The sequence below is a fragment of the Pyxicephalus adspersus genome, chromosome 5 (assembly GCF_032062135.1).
Source record: "Pyxicephalus adspersus chromosome 5, UCB_Pads_2.0, whole genome shotgun sequence".
Lineage (NCBI taxonomy): Eukaryota > Metazoa > Chordata > Amphibia > Anura > Pyxicephalidae > Pyxicephalus > Pyxicephalus adspersus.
In genome coordinates, this window is record NC_092862.1 from 89006564 (window position 1) to 89024556 (window position 17993).

At 40.5% G+C, this 17993-nt stretch overlaps 1 protein-coding gene across 4 annotated transcripts in view; it reads left to right on the forward strand.

The window, feature by feature from the left end:
* Positions 1–17993, forward strand: part of ADCY1 (adenylate cyclase 1) — a 496503-nt gene that overhangs the window by 106131 nt on the left and 372379 nt on the right. For all 4 annotated transcript variants that reach the window (XM_072412078.1, XM_072412075.1, XM_072412077.1 and 1 more), the window contains exon 5: positions 9927–10054. In XM_072412078.1, coding sequence (XP_072268179.1) covers positions 9927–10054 — 128 coding nt within the window. The remainder of the gene's footprint in view (positions 1–9926; positions 10055–17993) is intronic.

Here is a 17993-nt window from a genome sequence, read left to right on the forward strand (position 1 = left end):
CCTTCATGGGCGGGCACAAGTGCCGCACGCTGGATCTCAGGGGAAATCAAATGAATTTTTTTTTCTTGTTTTCCCATGCGGAAAACCTGGTGCGTCTTATAGTCCGGAGCGTCTAATGGTCCGAAAAATACGGTATATATATATATATATTTATACACACACATATACATATATATATTTATAAGAAGCAAACAAGGCATCTATATGCTTTTTTCATAGCGCATATAGATGTTTTATACATTTGAACAGCACAAACATTTTTTTTTCGGGCTAAGGGTAATATGTGTGCCATTAGAAAGAATGCTTTTTTAGGGGAACAGTGACTTTTAATGCAAGCTCGCCAGTGTAAAACTGCCGAGGATGCGCGGCTCCAGCAGTTGTAGAATAGCGCGACGGCTTTTGATTTCGGATCGCGAATGCGTGAGCGAGCTTCTGATTTCGCCTGGTGAATCAGGGCCATTGCATCAAAGAGAGCACAATTTGGCATAAAATCCTACATGCTGTGCGAATCATCAACTGTCTAAATTTGGAATTCAGTCATATACACTTGATAAGGGACCAAATTCAACCCAAAATACAGCAACTATGGAATGGCAACATCTTCTGTTCTCCCACTCATTGAGCCCTTGCTAAATCAGAGCTATTGTGTCACAACCGACAACTTTTTTACTTCTCCTGAAATTTATGAGTTTCTTCTGCAACACAAAACAGATGCGAATGGAACCGTTAGGGCTAACCAGAACAACATGCCATCAATATTTGCAAAAAGGAAGCTGAAGACAAGAGAAATGGTTGCCTGGCTTAAGGGCAAAGATATGGCCCTGCGATAGCGTGACAAGAAAGATGTGTTCAATGAGTACAGTCCATAATGCCTCCACTGCACAAAAGGTGGGAATGAAATCATGAAGCCACAAGTAGTGATAGACAACAATAACACATGGGAGGTGTCGTCAGAGCTGATCAAGCAATGACATTCTACCCAGCAATGAGGAAACCAGGTTCTACTGTCCTGATTGTGACATCGGACTTTGAGCAGTCCCATGTTCCAAATTTTACCATACCCGGGATGTCTACTAGACCAATATGCAGGGTCTACTAATTTATAAATAATAATGCACCCCTGTTTGGTGTTTTTGATTTGATTAAATTATTAAATTAAATTTATTGGTAATATATTATTTCATTATTTTTTACAATTATTATTTATAATTATTTAATATATATTGGTGTTTTTGATTTGATTAAATTATTAAATTTAATTTATTGGTAATATAATATTTCATTATTTTTTATAATTATTATTTATAATTATTTAATATATTATAATTTATGATTTGTGTTTCAAACATTATTATACCCGGGAGTTATTCCTTTGAATTACAGGCCTACAATAAAAAACAACAAATTTCCATGTACCGCTTTTGGCAAAAAAATACTGACATAATTAGACCGCCCGGGAGGTTAAGGAAGCCACCAAAGAAAAATCTAAAGAGTGAGATGTCAGTCCCACTATCAGACTTCCAAGTCTCTGTTAAAATGTTTAGAATCCTGAAACAAATCTTCATTCTCTCCTTACGGCTTTCTTTGAAAGCTGTGGACATTCTGTGACAGCTTGATCAGCCTTGTCCTAGAACTCCCTTGGTTGTGCCTCCTTATCTGTACTTGCTTTTTTAAAGCACAGATAGATGCACATATTGAAGTTTGAAGGGCAAGGCCTTAGTGCCACATGCCCAACATACTTCAGTTGCAGAATGATCTGCGGACTGAGTTAGAATGGGCAGGAGATTTCTCTTTGCTCGATGGCATAAATAAGTCTCTTTCAACTTTTTAGGATGGGGAAAGCCCCTAAAACAACTTTTAGGTCCTAAGGAACCATTGCTTCAATCCACACCTCCACAGATCACTGTACACTAGTGTGATGGTCAGTGGGATAAATGTTACATTGCTGCCAGTGGGAAGAATGTCACCTTTAAAAATAGCCAAAACATTTATTGGTGTCAGTGTTAGCTGCCCTAAGAGGCACAAATTGCACATTGTTCAAGGAAGCCCTAGCATCCTTGACACTGGCATACATGGAAACATATCCTTTGTTACACATCCTCTATTAGAGGCACGGTAGACTGAGCTGAAGAGAAGCATGCTCAGACTTCCTGGTATACTTTCTTAGAGGGCTTTTATCCCACAACAGAAAGAAACCACATTAAACACTCTTTATTTTTTTGAAAGGTGGCGGCCATCTTCCGCATCCACCCCCTACCTTTGCCGCACCTTTCGTGCCTTTGAGGCAGGAGTAGGTACTCCAGCAACTAAAAGTAATATATCTATTCTATATACGTACCTACGCAGAACCAAAACAAACAAAACCTACAAAAAAATTTCCTATCTGACTTCCTGCCAGTCAGCATAGCAGCTAGAAAAAATAGCAAACAAAAAAAGTATTTTAAATTGCCGCCTGCTGGAAGCAGCACTCTGATGGTCGCCTAACAAGGCTTATGCTAGAGACAAGCAAAATGTCTCAAAACAAAACAAATGTAAAACAACATGTGAATTTGTCTAAAACTAATAAATAAATGAAATTTATGCCGGAATTGCTAATATTAAAATGTAGGTTACACCTGGCCACCCACATTTGGTCTTCATTGCAAAGTCCTGAATAGTGTTGTTGTTCGAATTCGGGTCGTCCTAATGTTCGAACCCGAATATGACCGTTCGAATTCGGGTGGACCTGACCTGAATTTTGCTGGATTCGAAGCCCCGAATTTGACCCTCCCACAATGCCTAGGGACCTCCCCCATGATGTCTAGGGCCCTCCAATAACAGCGGGGATGCTCCCCTCTATGTTTGTTGTGGCAGGCAGCCGATAGGCTGTCTGTCACTGCATGCCACACAGGTAGCCATTGGCCTATATAGGGCCAGGGTGTGCCTGCATTTGCCACTCCTGACAGAGATTTGCCAGCAACATAACCTTTCTGTGCAGGTTGGCTTGCTTTGTCAAAGTGAAAAAAAGTGCTTTACTTTGTTAGACTGTGTCACACTCACACTATTAGTAAGATAGATTGTTGGATTGTACTGTATTGGTGCAGTCCTGAAATCTACTGTACTCAGATAGGTAGGGTGTTTCACTGTTAGCTAGATAGATAGCTAGATAGATAGATAGATAGATAGATAGATAGATAGATAGATAGATAGAAAGCTAGATAGATAAATAGTCAGTCAGTGTGTTACATCTGACTGCGTACACAGTATCACACTTGTACTGAGAGACAGACACACAGACGCAGTGTATACTGCAGTATATATTTTGTATACTGTGCTGCATTACAAGCGTCACCACTAAAGGAAATTGCTGCAAACAACACACACAGCGCACTTGCATTTTCTGTGTCAACCCCCCCCCCCCAAATAAAAAAAATCCACTCAGTATTTTGCAGGGTGTCAAGCCACACAAATTTCTACAATGTCTGGCCAAAGGGGAAAGGGCAGCTTTGGCAGGGGTGGCAAGCAAAGCAGTATGAGTTTGTTTTTAGCTGCAGACCCAAGAACAAGAAGCACTGCTGTTGGTGGTGGGCGTCTATTATTGCCACACAATGAACAAGACGTAGTGGAGTACATGACCCAGCCTGGGTCAAGTGATTGTACCCCCTCTTCATCCCAGTTCCAGACACAGGCCCTACAGGTGTCCCAAACAGTCCATGATACTCCTGTTCCTCCAAGTTCTGGAAAGTCACGTGTACAGCAGTATGTAGAGGATGTAGATGCTCAGTTGTTTCAGTCATCTGATGAAGAGAATCAGTTCACAGGCTTTCCCCCTACTTACTTTTCACCAGAACACTCTGAGCCAGACAAGCCAATTCAAGCTGGCTCCAAAAGGTCGCTGCCTCCATTCGGCACATATAGGGAAACTGTCTCTTCTGATAATGATGTCCTTAATCCGACATGGGGCAAACAAGGAGATCATCATAGGCAGGAAGAAGAGGAGGAGGAGGAGGAAGAAGAGGAGGTTGCAGAGCGCCCTCAAAGGGGGAGAGGGAGGAAGAGGGTAAAAGCTGCCCACACTCTGCATTCTTCAAGTACCAGTAAAGCAAGTCATAGTCGTAAATCGTCGGAAGCTGTCACCACAGCTATGCCTCAACAACTGCGGACCGCCACCACGAGCACTAGCTCCAGAACACCTTTCAGTCCAGTTAGATGTTCGCCAGTGTGGGCATTTTTTAATGTCCATAGTGATGACAACACTTTGATCATCTGCAAACTGCTCAACACTTGAAACGAGGCAAAAACCCAAAGGGACTTGGAACAAGTTGCATGAGCACTCATTTAAAAAGCCACCACCCGGTAACCTGGCGGGAACACCTGGTCAAAGCGCAGAGCTCTGTGCGACCACCTCCGCCCAGAAAGCAAGCTCAAACTGCTCGATCTATCAAAATAAACAGCAACATTTCTGTATTTCTGTAAAAAACATTAATTCTGATACCACTTGCTATCTATAAAAAGAAAAGAGAAATGTCTCTATTTCTGTAAAAGAAAATACAGATATATAATTCAGGCTACAACTTGCTATCTATCAAAAAAGTCATGAAAAATTATGTATTTCCCTCCAAAAAATACAGATATTTCATTATGATTCATAATTTAGATAGCAAGTAGGATTAGAAATAAATATCTGTATTTTTTTTTACAGAAATAAAGAAATTTTTATGGGTTGTTTGATAGATAGTAAGTGCTATCAGAATGAAATATCTGTATTTTTTTATGGATAAATATAGAATTTTTTCTGGCTTTTGTGATATATTACAAGAGGCAACATTTAGGATATCTCTTGCAATCTAGCACAAAAAACCTAAACATTTCTTTATTTCTGTAAAAAAAAAATACAGATATTTTATTATGATAGCACTTGGTATCCATCCTAAAACCCATAAAAATTTCGGTATTCTCTCCAAAAAATACAGATATTTCATTCTGATCCCACTTTTCTATATATCTCCAAAGCCATAAAAGTTTCTACATTTCTCTCCCAAAAATCTAGATATTTAATTTAATGATAGCACTTGGTATCAATCCAAAGGAACATAAAAAATTCTATATTTCACTACAGAAAATACAGATCTTTAGTTCTGATCCCACTTTGCTGTATATCTCTAAAGCCAAAAAAATGGATGTATTACTCTACAAACAATACAGATATTTAATTCTGATAGCACTTGGTAGTTGGTATCTATCCAAAAGACATAAAAAATTATATATTTTTCTCCAAAAAATACTGATATTTTATTCTGATAGCACTTGGTATGTATCCTAAAACTCATAAAAATATATGTATTTATGTGAAACAAATACAGATATTTAACTAATAGTACTTGGTAGATATCCACAAATGATAAAAAAATGTATGTATTTCCCCGCGGATTCCACCAAGCCCGTTCCCTTTTATGTGGTTTCACTAGATAGTAGGTATGGAAAGTGTGATTTTCGTTAATCCATTCATATCTCAATTAGCTACAGCTTCTACACTGTCCATAGAGGTGATGGCCTCAACCTTCTATGTGGTCCACGCTCCATCACAGGGCCCACCGCCTCCTACTCCTGCTCTTACTGCTGCCGCCTTCCCAGTACCCAACTCTAGATGCAAGATACTAATGCCGTCCACACTTTGTCCCAGAGCCCACCACCTCCTCCTCCTCCTGCTGTAAATGATGCTGCCGCCTGCCCAGTACCCAACTCTAGATGCCAGATACTAATGCTGTCCACCCTCCATCTCAGAACCCACAGCCTCCACCTCCTCCTGCTGTAAATAATGCTGCTTCCTGCCCAGTACCCGACTGTAGATGCCAGATAATAATGTTGTCCACACTTCGTCTCAGGGCCCACCACCTTCAAATCATGCTGTTGCTGCTGCCTGCCTGGTACCCAACTCTAGATGCCAATTACTAATGTCCAAACACCCCGTCTCAGTGCTAAATGCCTCCTCCTCATGCTGTTACTGCTGCTGACCAGTACCCAACTCTAGATGCCCGTTACTAATGTCGTCCACACTTTGTCTCAGAGCCCACCACCTCTTCCTCCTGCTGTTACTGCTGCCGCCTTCCCAGTACCCAGCTGCAGATGCTAGTTAACAACGCTGTCCATGCTGCATTTTTACAAAGTTACAGTTAGCAGATAGGAAAAGGCAGTCCCCTACACAGCAATGTCTCCAGTAGCTGAAGCTTGTACACTGTCCATATAGGTGATGGCCTCAAACAATAATGCCGTCCACACTCCGTCTTAGAGCCCACCGCCTCCTCCTCTGGCTGTAAATGATGCTGCCGCCTGCCCAGTAACAAACTCTAGATGCCAGATACTAACGCCGTCCACACTCCTTCTCAGAGCCCACTCCCTCTTCCTCCTGCTGTAACTGATGCTGCCACCTGCCCAGTACCCGACTGTAGATGCCAGATACTAATGCTGTCCACACTCCGTCTCAGAGCCCACCACCTCCTCCTCCTGCTGTAACTGATGCTACCACCTGCCCAGTACTCGACTGTAGATGCCAGATACTAATGCTGTCCACACTCCGTCTCACAGCCCACTGCCTCCTCCTCCTGCTGTAAATGATGCTGCCGCCTGCCCAGCACCTGACTTTACATGCCAGATACTAATGCCACCCACGCTCCGTCTCAGAGCCCACAGCCTCCTCCTCGTGCTGTAAATAATGCTGCCGGCTGCCCAGTACCCGACTGTGGATGCCAGATATTAATGTTGTCCACACTTCGTCTCAGGGCCCACCGCCTTCGAATCATGCTGTTACTGCTGCTGCCTGCCTAGTACCCAACTCTAGATGCCAATTACTAATGTCGTCCACACTCCGTCTCAGCCTAAATGCCTCCTTCTCATGCTGTTACTGCTGCTGCCCAGTACCCAACTCTAGATGCCAGTTACTAATGCCGTCCACACTTTGTCTCGGAGCCCACCACCTCTTCCTCCTGCTGTTACTGCTGCCGCCTTCCCAGTACCCAGCTTTAGATGCCAGTAACAACGCTGTCCATAACATTTTACAAAGTTACAGCTAGCAGATAGGAAAAGGCAGTCCCCTACACAGCAATGTCTCCAGTAGCTAAAGCTTGTACACTGTCCATATAGGTGATGGCCTCAAACAATAATGCCGTCCTTGCTGCGTCTCAGGGCCCACCGTCTGCTCCTCCCAGGACCCGGCTCTAGATGACAGTTAACAATGCCATCCACACTTCCTAGGGCCCACTTCCTCCTCCTCCTGCTTTAACTGATGCTGCCGCCTGCCCAGTACCCAACTCTAGATGCCAGTTACTAATGCCGTCCACACTTCCTAGGGCCCACTTCCTCCTCCTCCTGCTTTAACTGATGCTGCCGCCTGCCCAGTACCCAACTCTAGATGCCAGTTACTAATGCCGTCCAAACTTCGTCACAGGGCCCACCACCTCTTTCTTCTGCTGTTACTGATGCTGCCGCTTGCCCAGTACCCTACTCTAAATGCCAGTTACTAATGCCGCCCACGCTCCGTCTCAGAGCCCACCATCTCTTCCTCCTGCGGCTACTGCTGCCGCCTGCCCAGCACCCAGTACCCAGCTGTAGATGCCAGTTAACAACGCTGTCAATGCCGCAATTTACAAAGTTACAGCTAGCAGATAGGAAAAGGCAGTCCCATCCACAGCAATATCTCCCGTAGCCAAAGCTTGTACACTGTCCATATAGGTGATGGCCTCAAACAATAATGCCGTCCTTGCTCCGTCTCAGGGCCCACCGTCTGCTCCTCCCAGTACCCAGCTCTAGATGACAGTTAACAATGCCATATGGCCTCAAACAATAATGCCGTCCTTGCTCCGTCTCAGGGCCCACCGTCTGCTCCTCCCAGTACCCAGCTCTAGATGACAGTTAACAATGCCATCCACACTTCTTAGGGCCCACTTCCTCCTCCTCCTGCTGTAACTGATGCTGCCGCCTGCCCAGTACCCAACTCTAGATGCCACTTGCTAATATCGTCAAAATTCTGTCTCTGGGCCCACCACCTCCTTCTGCTGTTACTGATGCTGCCCAGTACCCAACTCTAGATGCCAATTAGCAGCAGTAAAAGCAGGAGGAGTAACACAGCCATCCACACTATGTCTCAGGGCCCACCGCCACTGTAGGGACATTGGGAATCTCATTCATCCCAATAGCTGCACCTTATACACTGTCAATTAAGGATGATGGCCTCCATGTACCCAGCTCTAGATGGTAGTTAACAATGCTGTCCACACTCCGTCTCGGCCTTCCGCCTCCTCCTCATGCTGTTACTGCTGCCACCTGCCCACTGCCCAGTACCCAGCTCTAGATACCAGACTAGACTCCAGCTCAACAGGGTGTTCTTTTCCCGCTGATTCCACTAAGACCGTTCCCTTTTATGTGGTTTCGCTACATAGTAGGTAGGGACAGATTGGAATCTCGTTCACCCATTCATGTCTCCAATAGCTACAGCTTCGACACTGTCCATATAGGTGATGGCCTCAACCTCCAATGCCATTCTTGCTCCTTCTTAGGGCCCACCGCCTCATCCTCATGCTGTTACTAATGCCGCCTGCCCAGTACCCAGCTCTGGATGCCAGTTACCAATGCTGTCCACGAGCCGTCTCAGGGCCCACTGCCTCCTCCTCCTGCCGTTGCCACCTGTCAGTACTCTATTCCTAAATATGGCATCTAGGTGGCATTGATGATGCACTACACCCAGCTCTGGATGCCAGTTACCAATGCTGTCCACGAGCCGTCTCAGGGCCCACTGCCTCCTCCTCCTGCCGTTGCCACCTGTCAGTACTCTATTCCTAAATATGGCATCTAGGTGGCATTGATGATGCACTACACCCAGCTCTGGATGCCAGTTACTAATGCGGTACCCGCTCCGTCTCAGTGCCCTCCTCCTCCTCCTGCTGATGCCATCTGTCACTTTCAACTTATAACAGAGCTGTGTAGCTGGCTAATTTTTTGACTGAAAGAACCCCTCAGGGACCTCTGTCTGTACTCTGAAGCCTGTGTATGGCTTGTAACGGAGCCGTGAAACCTGGTGGCTAATTTTTTGACCGGAGAAACCCCCCTCGTGGCCCTCTCTGCCTCTACTCAGAGACCCGTATAAAATCTGGCATGTTCCCCTGACTGCCCCTTAAAATGGCCATGTCAGCAACAGAAAAAAAGACTTTCTTACTTTTTTTTTACTTGTACAGTGTTGTGCAGAGTTGGGGGAGTCTTGACATGTCTTTTTAAATGTATTTATTGGCTGTAGAAGCTCAACACAGTCCCGAAAAAGAACCTACATTTTTCACTCATTGACATTAATATAGTTCGAATTCGACGTTCGTTCACCTGAATATTTATGCATTATTCGACCGAATGACGGTCAAATCGAATAGTGAGCTTTTCGACCAACACTAGTCCTGAATGTACTAATGTCAACAAAATTGCTGTGGGGCTCAAGGGGACCTATATCACAATTTTTCAAGTAAAAGTATTTAGCAATATAAGACATACTTTACATACAGTGTTCCTTTACTGCCTTCTCAGAAATAAAGAGTATTTACAGCCTCTCAAAGTTTGTAGCCCATACACAACATGCATATGTTCCCGGCACTGGTATTGAATATTCTCCTGAGCCTGAGTGCCACTGCATGTATGAAGTTAAGTATACAAGCCATTTCTGCAGAATATACGAAAACTGTACAGAACTGATTTCTAAGACCTTATTATAAATAAATGAATCTCTCATCGTCTCATTTAAAACTGCAGTTCAAATACATATTTCTAAAAACAAATGCATACAGTTGGTAAACCAGAACCTATGGAAAAATTGTCAATATTACTATATTATTATTTATGTAATAATATGTACAAAAATACACTTTGTAAAAATCTGAATACAAAGTAATTACCAATTAAATTTATTACAGGAAAATCACTGTCGAAGAATTAAGATTCTTGGAGACTGTTACTATTGTGTATCTGGACTAACACAGCCTAAAACAGATCATGCACATTGCTGTGTTGAAATGGGATTGGATATGATTGACACCATTACGTAAGTAACATCATAGAAAAGCATTCTATTATGTTTGTACATTACAGTAAGATATTATTTTGTAGACCACAGAAGAATACAATGAGCACTCCCTTGTTTTTCAGCACTGCCAAAAACTGCAAATTGTGTCCTTGTTTTGCATACATACATGTTATGTTGCTTGATGTAAAATGACTCACATTGTGGATATATAAGACTAAATACATTTTGGCTATGTCTATTCTCAGGGTCTACTTATAAAGCACTGAATCTGACATTCTCTTAAATGTTCCTTTGTGGAGAACCTTCCAGGTCTAAAAAGTTCAATAGCAAAGATTCATTCTCCATCAGAGCATGTTTGGTTGAATTTCAGATTCACTGCTTTAAAAATAGAGTCCTAAAAGTCATTTAAAAAGACCTTTATAGGAAAAGTGTTGTATTCTGAAAATTATATGTAGTTATTTTTTGTAAAAATAGTATTCAGTAGCATACTGTTTCACTTGTGTTTATTTCTTTATATTGTTTCCACATCTATTTTAAGATCAAGCTGTTCAACAAAAGTGACCTGATGGGACATACTGTAAGACTATCAGGATTCCTGCAGCAAAACAGTGGGCATAAAACGTGTCTGTTAAAAGTTCTTACCAGCAGTGTTACAGTTTGCCCCAACTTCTATCATTGTCACTTTTCTGGATGGCATTATTTGCATTTAATTATATAATAATTAATTAAGGTATATTATATTATTAATACAGTTTGCATATGAACTACTTTAAATCGCATACAGTAATCTGCGCTATTTTACAATCATTCATATTCTAGATATTTAGTAATTTTCACATAAATGAAAGCACAAGAAATAGAAGAGATCGAAACCTATAGGAGAGATCGAAACCTATATGCTGCAAGCTTTTTTTTATGTTAAGATATACTTTAGAACGTGATTTAAATAGAAATCTTATTAGCAAGGTGCAGATAGCAAAAAATAAGGAACAAGTCCAACTCCATTTCACCTGGTAAAAGGGATAGGAACCTTGAATATGATTTGAATAAGGCTGCAGGTAATTTTCTATGTATTATTTATAACTGCAGAATATTTTGCAGAGTAATATACAACATTTCAGCTCTTTATAGCTTTATATGAGATCCAGGTAGATCTGCTGTAGGGGTGTGAGGCCTGTAGGGGTGGAAGGCCGTGCAAGACCTAAATTCTGGAAAATTTTTTCTCATGCTTAGAGAGCAATAGTGTAAAAACTCTGAATTGGGGCCGCTGGGGGGGGGGTATAAGAAGAGCTGGGAGGACCAAAGGGGTCTTTAGATTAAAAAAGCTGGCAAAAAAGGCCTAATGTTTTCTCTTTTACATGGATGAGCTATAACAGAGTTTCTAGAGGCAACAACAGAACAGAGTGGAACAACTCTTGTATAATAATGCTTGAAATTTATTAGTGGCAGAATATTATTTTTCAATGCTACATAGTGCTGTTAACTGTATTTTTGTTGAAATAAATACTATCAAAGAGCTATTTAACTTTACTTTTGAGCACCAGCTGAATGCGATTTGATGTCAGCTGCCTGAATCTCATCTCCTTTAGAACTAAGCGTACCAAAAAAAAATACCACAGTAAACAGAAATAAAAACGATTTTTACCCTGTCCAAAAAAACATAGTTGCACATATTCTTTTACTATTGGATAAAAAAACAAAACAAAGAAAGAAACAAGGAATTTTTTTTTTTGTGTGTTGAAAAATCTTTTCGTGTGATCGATAGCAGTGCTTCTTACATGGTGGTATTGTCACAAAATAATGCACAAAATGGGCACTCATTTACTTGGAGCATAGACAAAAAACTCACACAGTACAACAAGCATTGAGACATCTGCTTTTCTTAAGAGTTATTACTCTGCTAGGACTTTCTGTATCCGTTGTGACTCACAAAGTCATACATACATATGTAGTCATACTATATATAGTGTCCCTTAAAATGGCAGGAAAAGTGGTTGATGGCAGGTACGTTGCGCCTCCAATGAGGTATTACCTGTCAAAATGGCTCCAGGGAAGAGAAAGTTGGTATTTGTGGTATAGGTTTTAGGAAAAAAACAGGTTCTTTAGGGCTCTGGAGATGGCCAAGGAAAGTGAAAAGCTGATCAGTCAGAGGCTCGGAGGAGGGCAGTGTGTTCTTGGCGTGAGAAGGGAGCAGAGCTTCAGGAAAGCAAGCATCCAAACTGAGTTAACAGTGTTGATGTTGAGTATATGTGATAGAGAGACAGTGCACCAAGTGAGGTAGCCAGATACCCAGCCAGGCTATTGTTTGTTTTGTCGTAAATTTATGGACACTTTTCTGTTAACACCACGTTAAATAAACCCTTCTGCTGTTGGTTTGGACATTTCAGGTCTGCTGCCTTTTATCTGCCTTGAAGCCGTCCTGTTACCACAAGCAATTCCCCTTGTGATATCTCACAATGTATATATATCTTGAGAAGGGGGTTTGTGTGAGTTTCAAAGACAAAGATCTGAGGTAGAATTAATATCCCCCACCCAGGAGCCTGAGAAATGCAAACCAGATTTTATGTGTGTTTCCCAGAGACAGATGATATCAGGATGTAAGCAATTTAATTTGGCAGGAAAACTAGGTTGGTCTTTAAAGCAACCATTTTAACAACTGAATTACCTACAATATTTTCCTCGGGTTAGGGAAGGCTAATAACTTGAGCTCAACAAAAGAATAAAGAAATCTCACCCAATATTAAAGTATTCATTATGGAGGAAAGAAGATGCATAAATAAGTATCAAAAGAAAAAACTGACCATTTTCTTGGTAAAGGAAAAACTGCCTAGTTGTATCCTTTTAGGGTTGTGTTGGGAATGAGAACACAACTAAGTGATTAGTAAAGTATTAAAGAAAGTTTTTAGTTAGTTCAGAACTGCATCTGGATTGTCAAAGATTTTGGTGGTACCCTACATTGTGACTCAACTATACATAGGAGAATTGAGCAAAATGAACATCATTATGGATTGGGAGTTTGCATTCAATGTGTGTTTGAGTGATTGCAGTGAAGAAATCATTAAAGATGAGTAGATTGTGACCTTCAATCTTTAAGGGAGGCCAAAGGCTGTTCTTGTTACCAGAGAGCACCACTAGACATTTGTCCAAGGTGGCCCAGGAGTGGTAAGTTGTGATACTGCAGTAGATTGTACGGTAATCAGACTATAGGAAGATGTTTCATGCTGTGGGTATGTTGGACTGATTATTTGCCAGTCTCCAGGTCACTTCACTAACAGACTTTCTATCTGATCCCCCTGATGTGACTAGTGGGGTGTAACAGAACAAATTCAAATGGGTTGTATATCGCAGTGGCAAGAGCTGGGATAACACATGGCCCCCTCAGATGGCTCCACCCTGGTAGTGTTAAACCACTACTTTTTAAAGTTTATCAATTGTGAGCAGCCTAAATACATATATTTGTTTTGCCAATATTCTATTGTTGGTTGACACATATAAAAACTATGATTTTTCTTTGTAACAGAAAAGAAGATATCATGGTGGTGCCGTTTTTAGTTCACATGGAAAGTGAACCTATACTTTCTGTACTTATTTTAATTTTCTGCAAATTAAGCATTCTTATCTGGATAAATAACTGGCAATTTTTGCCTTCATGAATTATTGCTGGAATTTGGTCCTTCCTGCAGTCTTTTCTGTGTCACATTCATGGAAGAGAATAAATTGCATAGCAGTCTACAGTATTTAGTTGTTTTTTTTGTTTTGTTTTTATTAGTGTTCACCAAGAATACCTATTCATGTATAAAAATAAAATTAAGAATTTTAGTTTACATTATAAGACAGTCAAAGTGAAATTAACCACATTATGTCATTGATCATCAACACCTGTTTGTTATTTTTTGTTTTTTTGCTTTCGGCAATAGGACATGCTTATCTGGCTGGTCAACTGGTCCTCTCCTAAAAAAAAACATAAAATACTGGTTATGTTAGCATCCCCCAAGGCTGTCAGGACTACCACACATACAGTTAGGTTCATAAATATTTGGACAGAGAAAACTTTTTTTCTAATTTTGGTTCTGTATATTACCACAATTCATTTTAAAAGAAACAACTCAGATGCAGTTGAACTGCAGACATTCAGCTTTAATTCAGTGGGTTGAACAAAACGATTGCATAAAAATGTAAGGAACTAAAGCCTTTTTTTTACTCAATCACTTTATTTCAAGGGCTCAAAAGTAATTGGACAATTGACCCAAAGGCTATTTCATGGGCTGGTGTGGCAATTCCATCGTTATGTCATTATCAATTAAGCAGATAAAAGGCCTGGGGGTGCTTGTATGTGGAAGATTTTGCTGTGAAAAATCTTCCACAAAAAAAGTATGGAGAAGGCGTGGAACAGCTCATGCTTATGCGTGGAACAGCATACCACATCATCTGTAAAACATGGCAGAGGCAGTGTGATGGCTTGGGCCTGCATGGCTGCCAGTGGCACTGGGACACTAGTGTTTATCGATGATGTAACACAGGACAGAAGCAGCTGAATGAATTTTGAGGTGTTCAGAGACATACTGTGTGCTCAAATCCAACTAAATACAGACAAATTGACTGGGAGGCGTTTCATAATACACATGGACAATGACCCAAAACATACAGCCAAAGCAACCCAGGAGTTTATTAAAGCAAAAAAGTGGAATATTCTTGAATGGCCAAGTCAGTCACCTGATCTGAACCCAATGTAACATGCATTTCACTTGTTGAAGACTAAACTTCGGACAAAAAGGCCCACAAACAAACAGCAACTGAAAACCGCTGCACTAAAGGCCTGGCAGAGCATTAAAAAGGAGGAAACCCAGCATCTGGTGATGTCCATGAGTTCAAGACAACAGGCTGTCATTGCCAGCAAAGGGTTTTCAACCAAGTATTAGAAATTAACATTTTTTTCACCTTTTTAATTTGTCCAATTACTTTTGAGCCCCTGAAATGAAGTGATTGTGTAAAAAAAAGGCTTTAGTTCCTCACATTTTTTGCAATCTTTTTGTTCAACCCACTGATTTAAAGCTGAAAATGTGCAGTTCAACTGCATCTGAGTTGTTTCATTTAAAATAAATTTTGCTAATGTACAGAACCAAAATTAGAAAAAAAGTTTTCTCTGTCTAAATGTTTATGGACCTAACTGTACATTTACCATAACCCAATCACAGCGATTAAATTTTAGGGACTCAACATGCAATTTGTTTCATGAGGAATTACATCATGTGTACACGGCGAGTCCTTCAGGCTGATTCATCAAGCCAAATCGGAAGCTCGACGTGTGTTTGCGATCCGGAATCAGAGCCTGAAAATCAATTTATCAACCATATCCGAGGCACTGGCGTACTCGCGTGGAATTCATCAACCATCGGACTAGATTTTACCACAAAAGTCACAAGCATGCACACGTTCCTGTTTGCTTCTATAGATATATATGTATATGTGTGTGTGTGTATATATATATATATATATATATATATATATATATATTTACACATATATAATTATATACTTCAATAATTTATATATATAAAATTGTAATTACTATAGTTATTATAATAATAAAAAAATATATATATATTTTAGGAGTCCTCTTGGAAAGTAATTTGTATATCACATCCTGCACGATGCAGGAAGTAATTTGCCCAAGATTCCTCTCCTGTGTGAAGTAGCAGGTGGAAGACTCTCACCCGTGAGGTAATTCATGAAGAAGCACTGAGGGTGGGGATATTACAAAGAACCAGGAGCTCAGTCAGTAGTTCAGCTCTGTTTGGAGAGACACAGACGGGTTCTGTGTGAGAGAGCTCTGTTGGAGACACAGAGAGGGGTTCTGTGTGAGGGAGCTCTGCTTGGAGACACAGACAGTTGGCCTGTGTGAGGGAGCTCTGCTGAGAGACTTAGAAAGTCGGTCTGGGTGAGTGAGCCCATGTCAGTCTGCGTGAGTGAGCTCAAAAGTGAGTAGAAGTTTGCTGAAAGCTTGGTTTTGAGCTGACAGGGAGAAGCCCTACAGCTGATAGACAGGGACGTCTGATGTATAGTAAGTGCCGGACAGGCAAGGTTTTCTTTTCCTGTTTTGTTATTTTATCTGCAACCTTCAGTAAACCTGGCTGCAAGCCAGCTTAAGACTGATACCTCGGTGTGTGGTCTGAGTTGGATGAACCAGACAAGTGTCCTTTGACTGCAGCAAAGGCGATCCTGAGCGTAAACCCTCACAATATATAATTATTGTAGTATATAAATATATATCTAAATATATATATATATATATATATATATATGTTTACTGGTGTACAAATCTAAAGGATCGTATCTATAAATGATTATGGACTGTCCAATTGCAAAAATAAAAAAAAACAAATAGCCAAATTCGACAGACTGCGCAAGTGGTAATTGCAAGCAAATTTCTATCACCTGTGCGCTTAAATTTGAGCATATATAAGGGCATTGTTTAACTTGCTTTTTCCTTTTGTCTTTTTTTCTTGGAGGGGCAGGAGGGGCTGTTGTTTTTTGAGTTATCCTAATTAATCTATGTTGCTGCATTTGATACTTTGCCTACCTTTTAGCACATTAGCTGCTTTTTTTACTTTGAATGTTTTAATGTCCATTTTGCAATTTTGAAGTCAATGTTAATGCTATGGTATTGTGTTTGTGACCATATTGTTTGATTGCTAAATTCTGCCTTTATTACCACTTTGAAAGGTTTGTTCTGCATAAATATTTTCTAATCCAGTTTTCCACCCTTGATAGGACAAAATTGCATATTGGTTTGGTAATTATTTTTTGAATGCAATATTTGTTGGGCCATTTTTTAACTATTTTGGTTTCACATGGAAGTGTGGGTTTACGTGTTTTGTTTGTTCTTTTTAATTTTTTTGTCATTTAGTGTCAATTTAGTGATGTGATGTGTGTGTGTTTTTTGTTTTTAGCAAATGTTTCTTTTGAATAAAGTTGTTTGTAAAATATTGTCGTTTGTTTTTTAGGGGTTTGTTGTTATGTGATCCCCTTTCCAATCTCCCAGGACATACAGTGTAAAAAGTCAATTGTAATTGTTCCTTTTCCTTTCTCTGAATTGTTTGAAAGGCTAAAAAGAACACAATTGTCTTGGTAAAACTCAGTTGTTTGATGCACATAGTTGTGCGCCAAACTTTAAGGAGTGTTTAGCTCATAGTTGTGCGCCAAGGCGGACCCGCGATGTGTGCCTGAACTGTGTTTTATCGGTTGAAAAATGCACTGCACTTTTGCACCGTCCTCATTCAGGTACATTTTTATTTTTTTTATGTATATTGCTTGTTTTGCTTCATGTACACTACATGTATGTATAGACATGAGTGCACATGAAGCAAAACATGTATGTATGCATTTATATGTGTGTACTCATACATAGAAAAGAGAAGTTATAGGAAGAAATAGCCAAATAGATTTGTTTGGCTAAGATTGCCTATTTGTTCCAATGTTTTTTGATATCATGGGCTTTGCTACAAGCAACATTCATGGATGATATTGCTTTTTGTTAAAAGAAGGAATCCACCTTTAAGTGCTTCCATTACCAAGCTGAGGTGATTAAGTCAATATATATAGTGGGCCTAAAAGATATAAAATGCCATTCAAACCTGCAGAAACATCCTGAAGAGATGGAAAAGCAAGAAAATGTTTGGCACAAAGTGGATTTGGTCCTGGAAGTGTGATATACAAGTACTATTTGTTTTGTGTAAACACCTTAATAATACATACACTCCAGTATTTATGAGCATTCAGTTAAGAAACAACACAACATCTGTTAATTTCTCCAAATGTGCCTGTCCCTGCTTGTGAGCTTGGCAATCATTGTGGTTTGATGTTGTGCTTGGCAACCTGGACCTCCTTCCATTACCATCAGGTGTGTTAGAATGAGTATGCAACTCAGCTGGACAACTAATTCACAACCAGTTTGGAC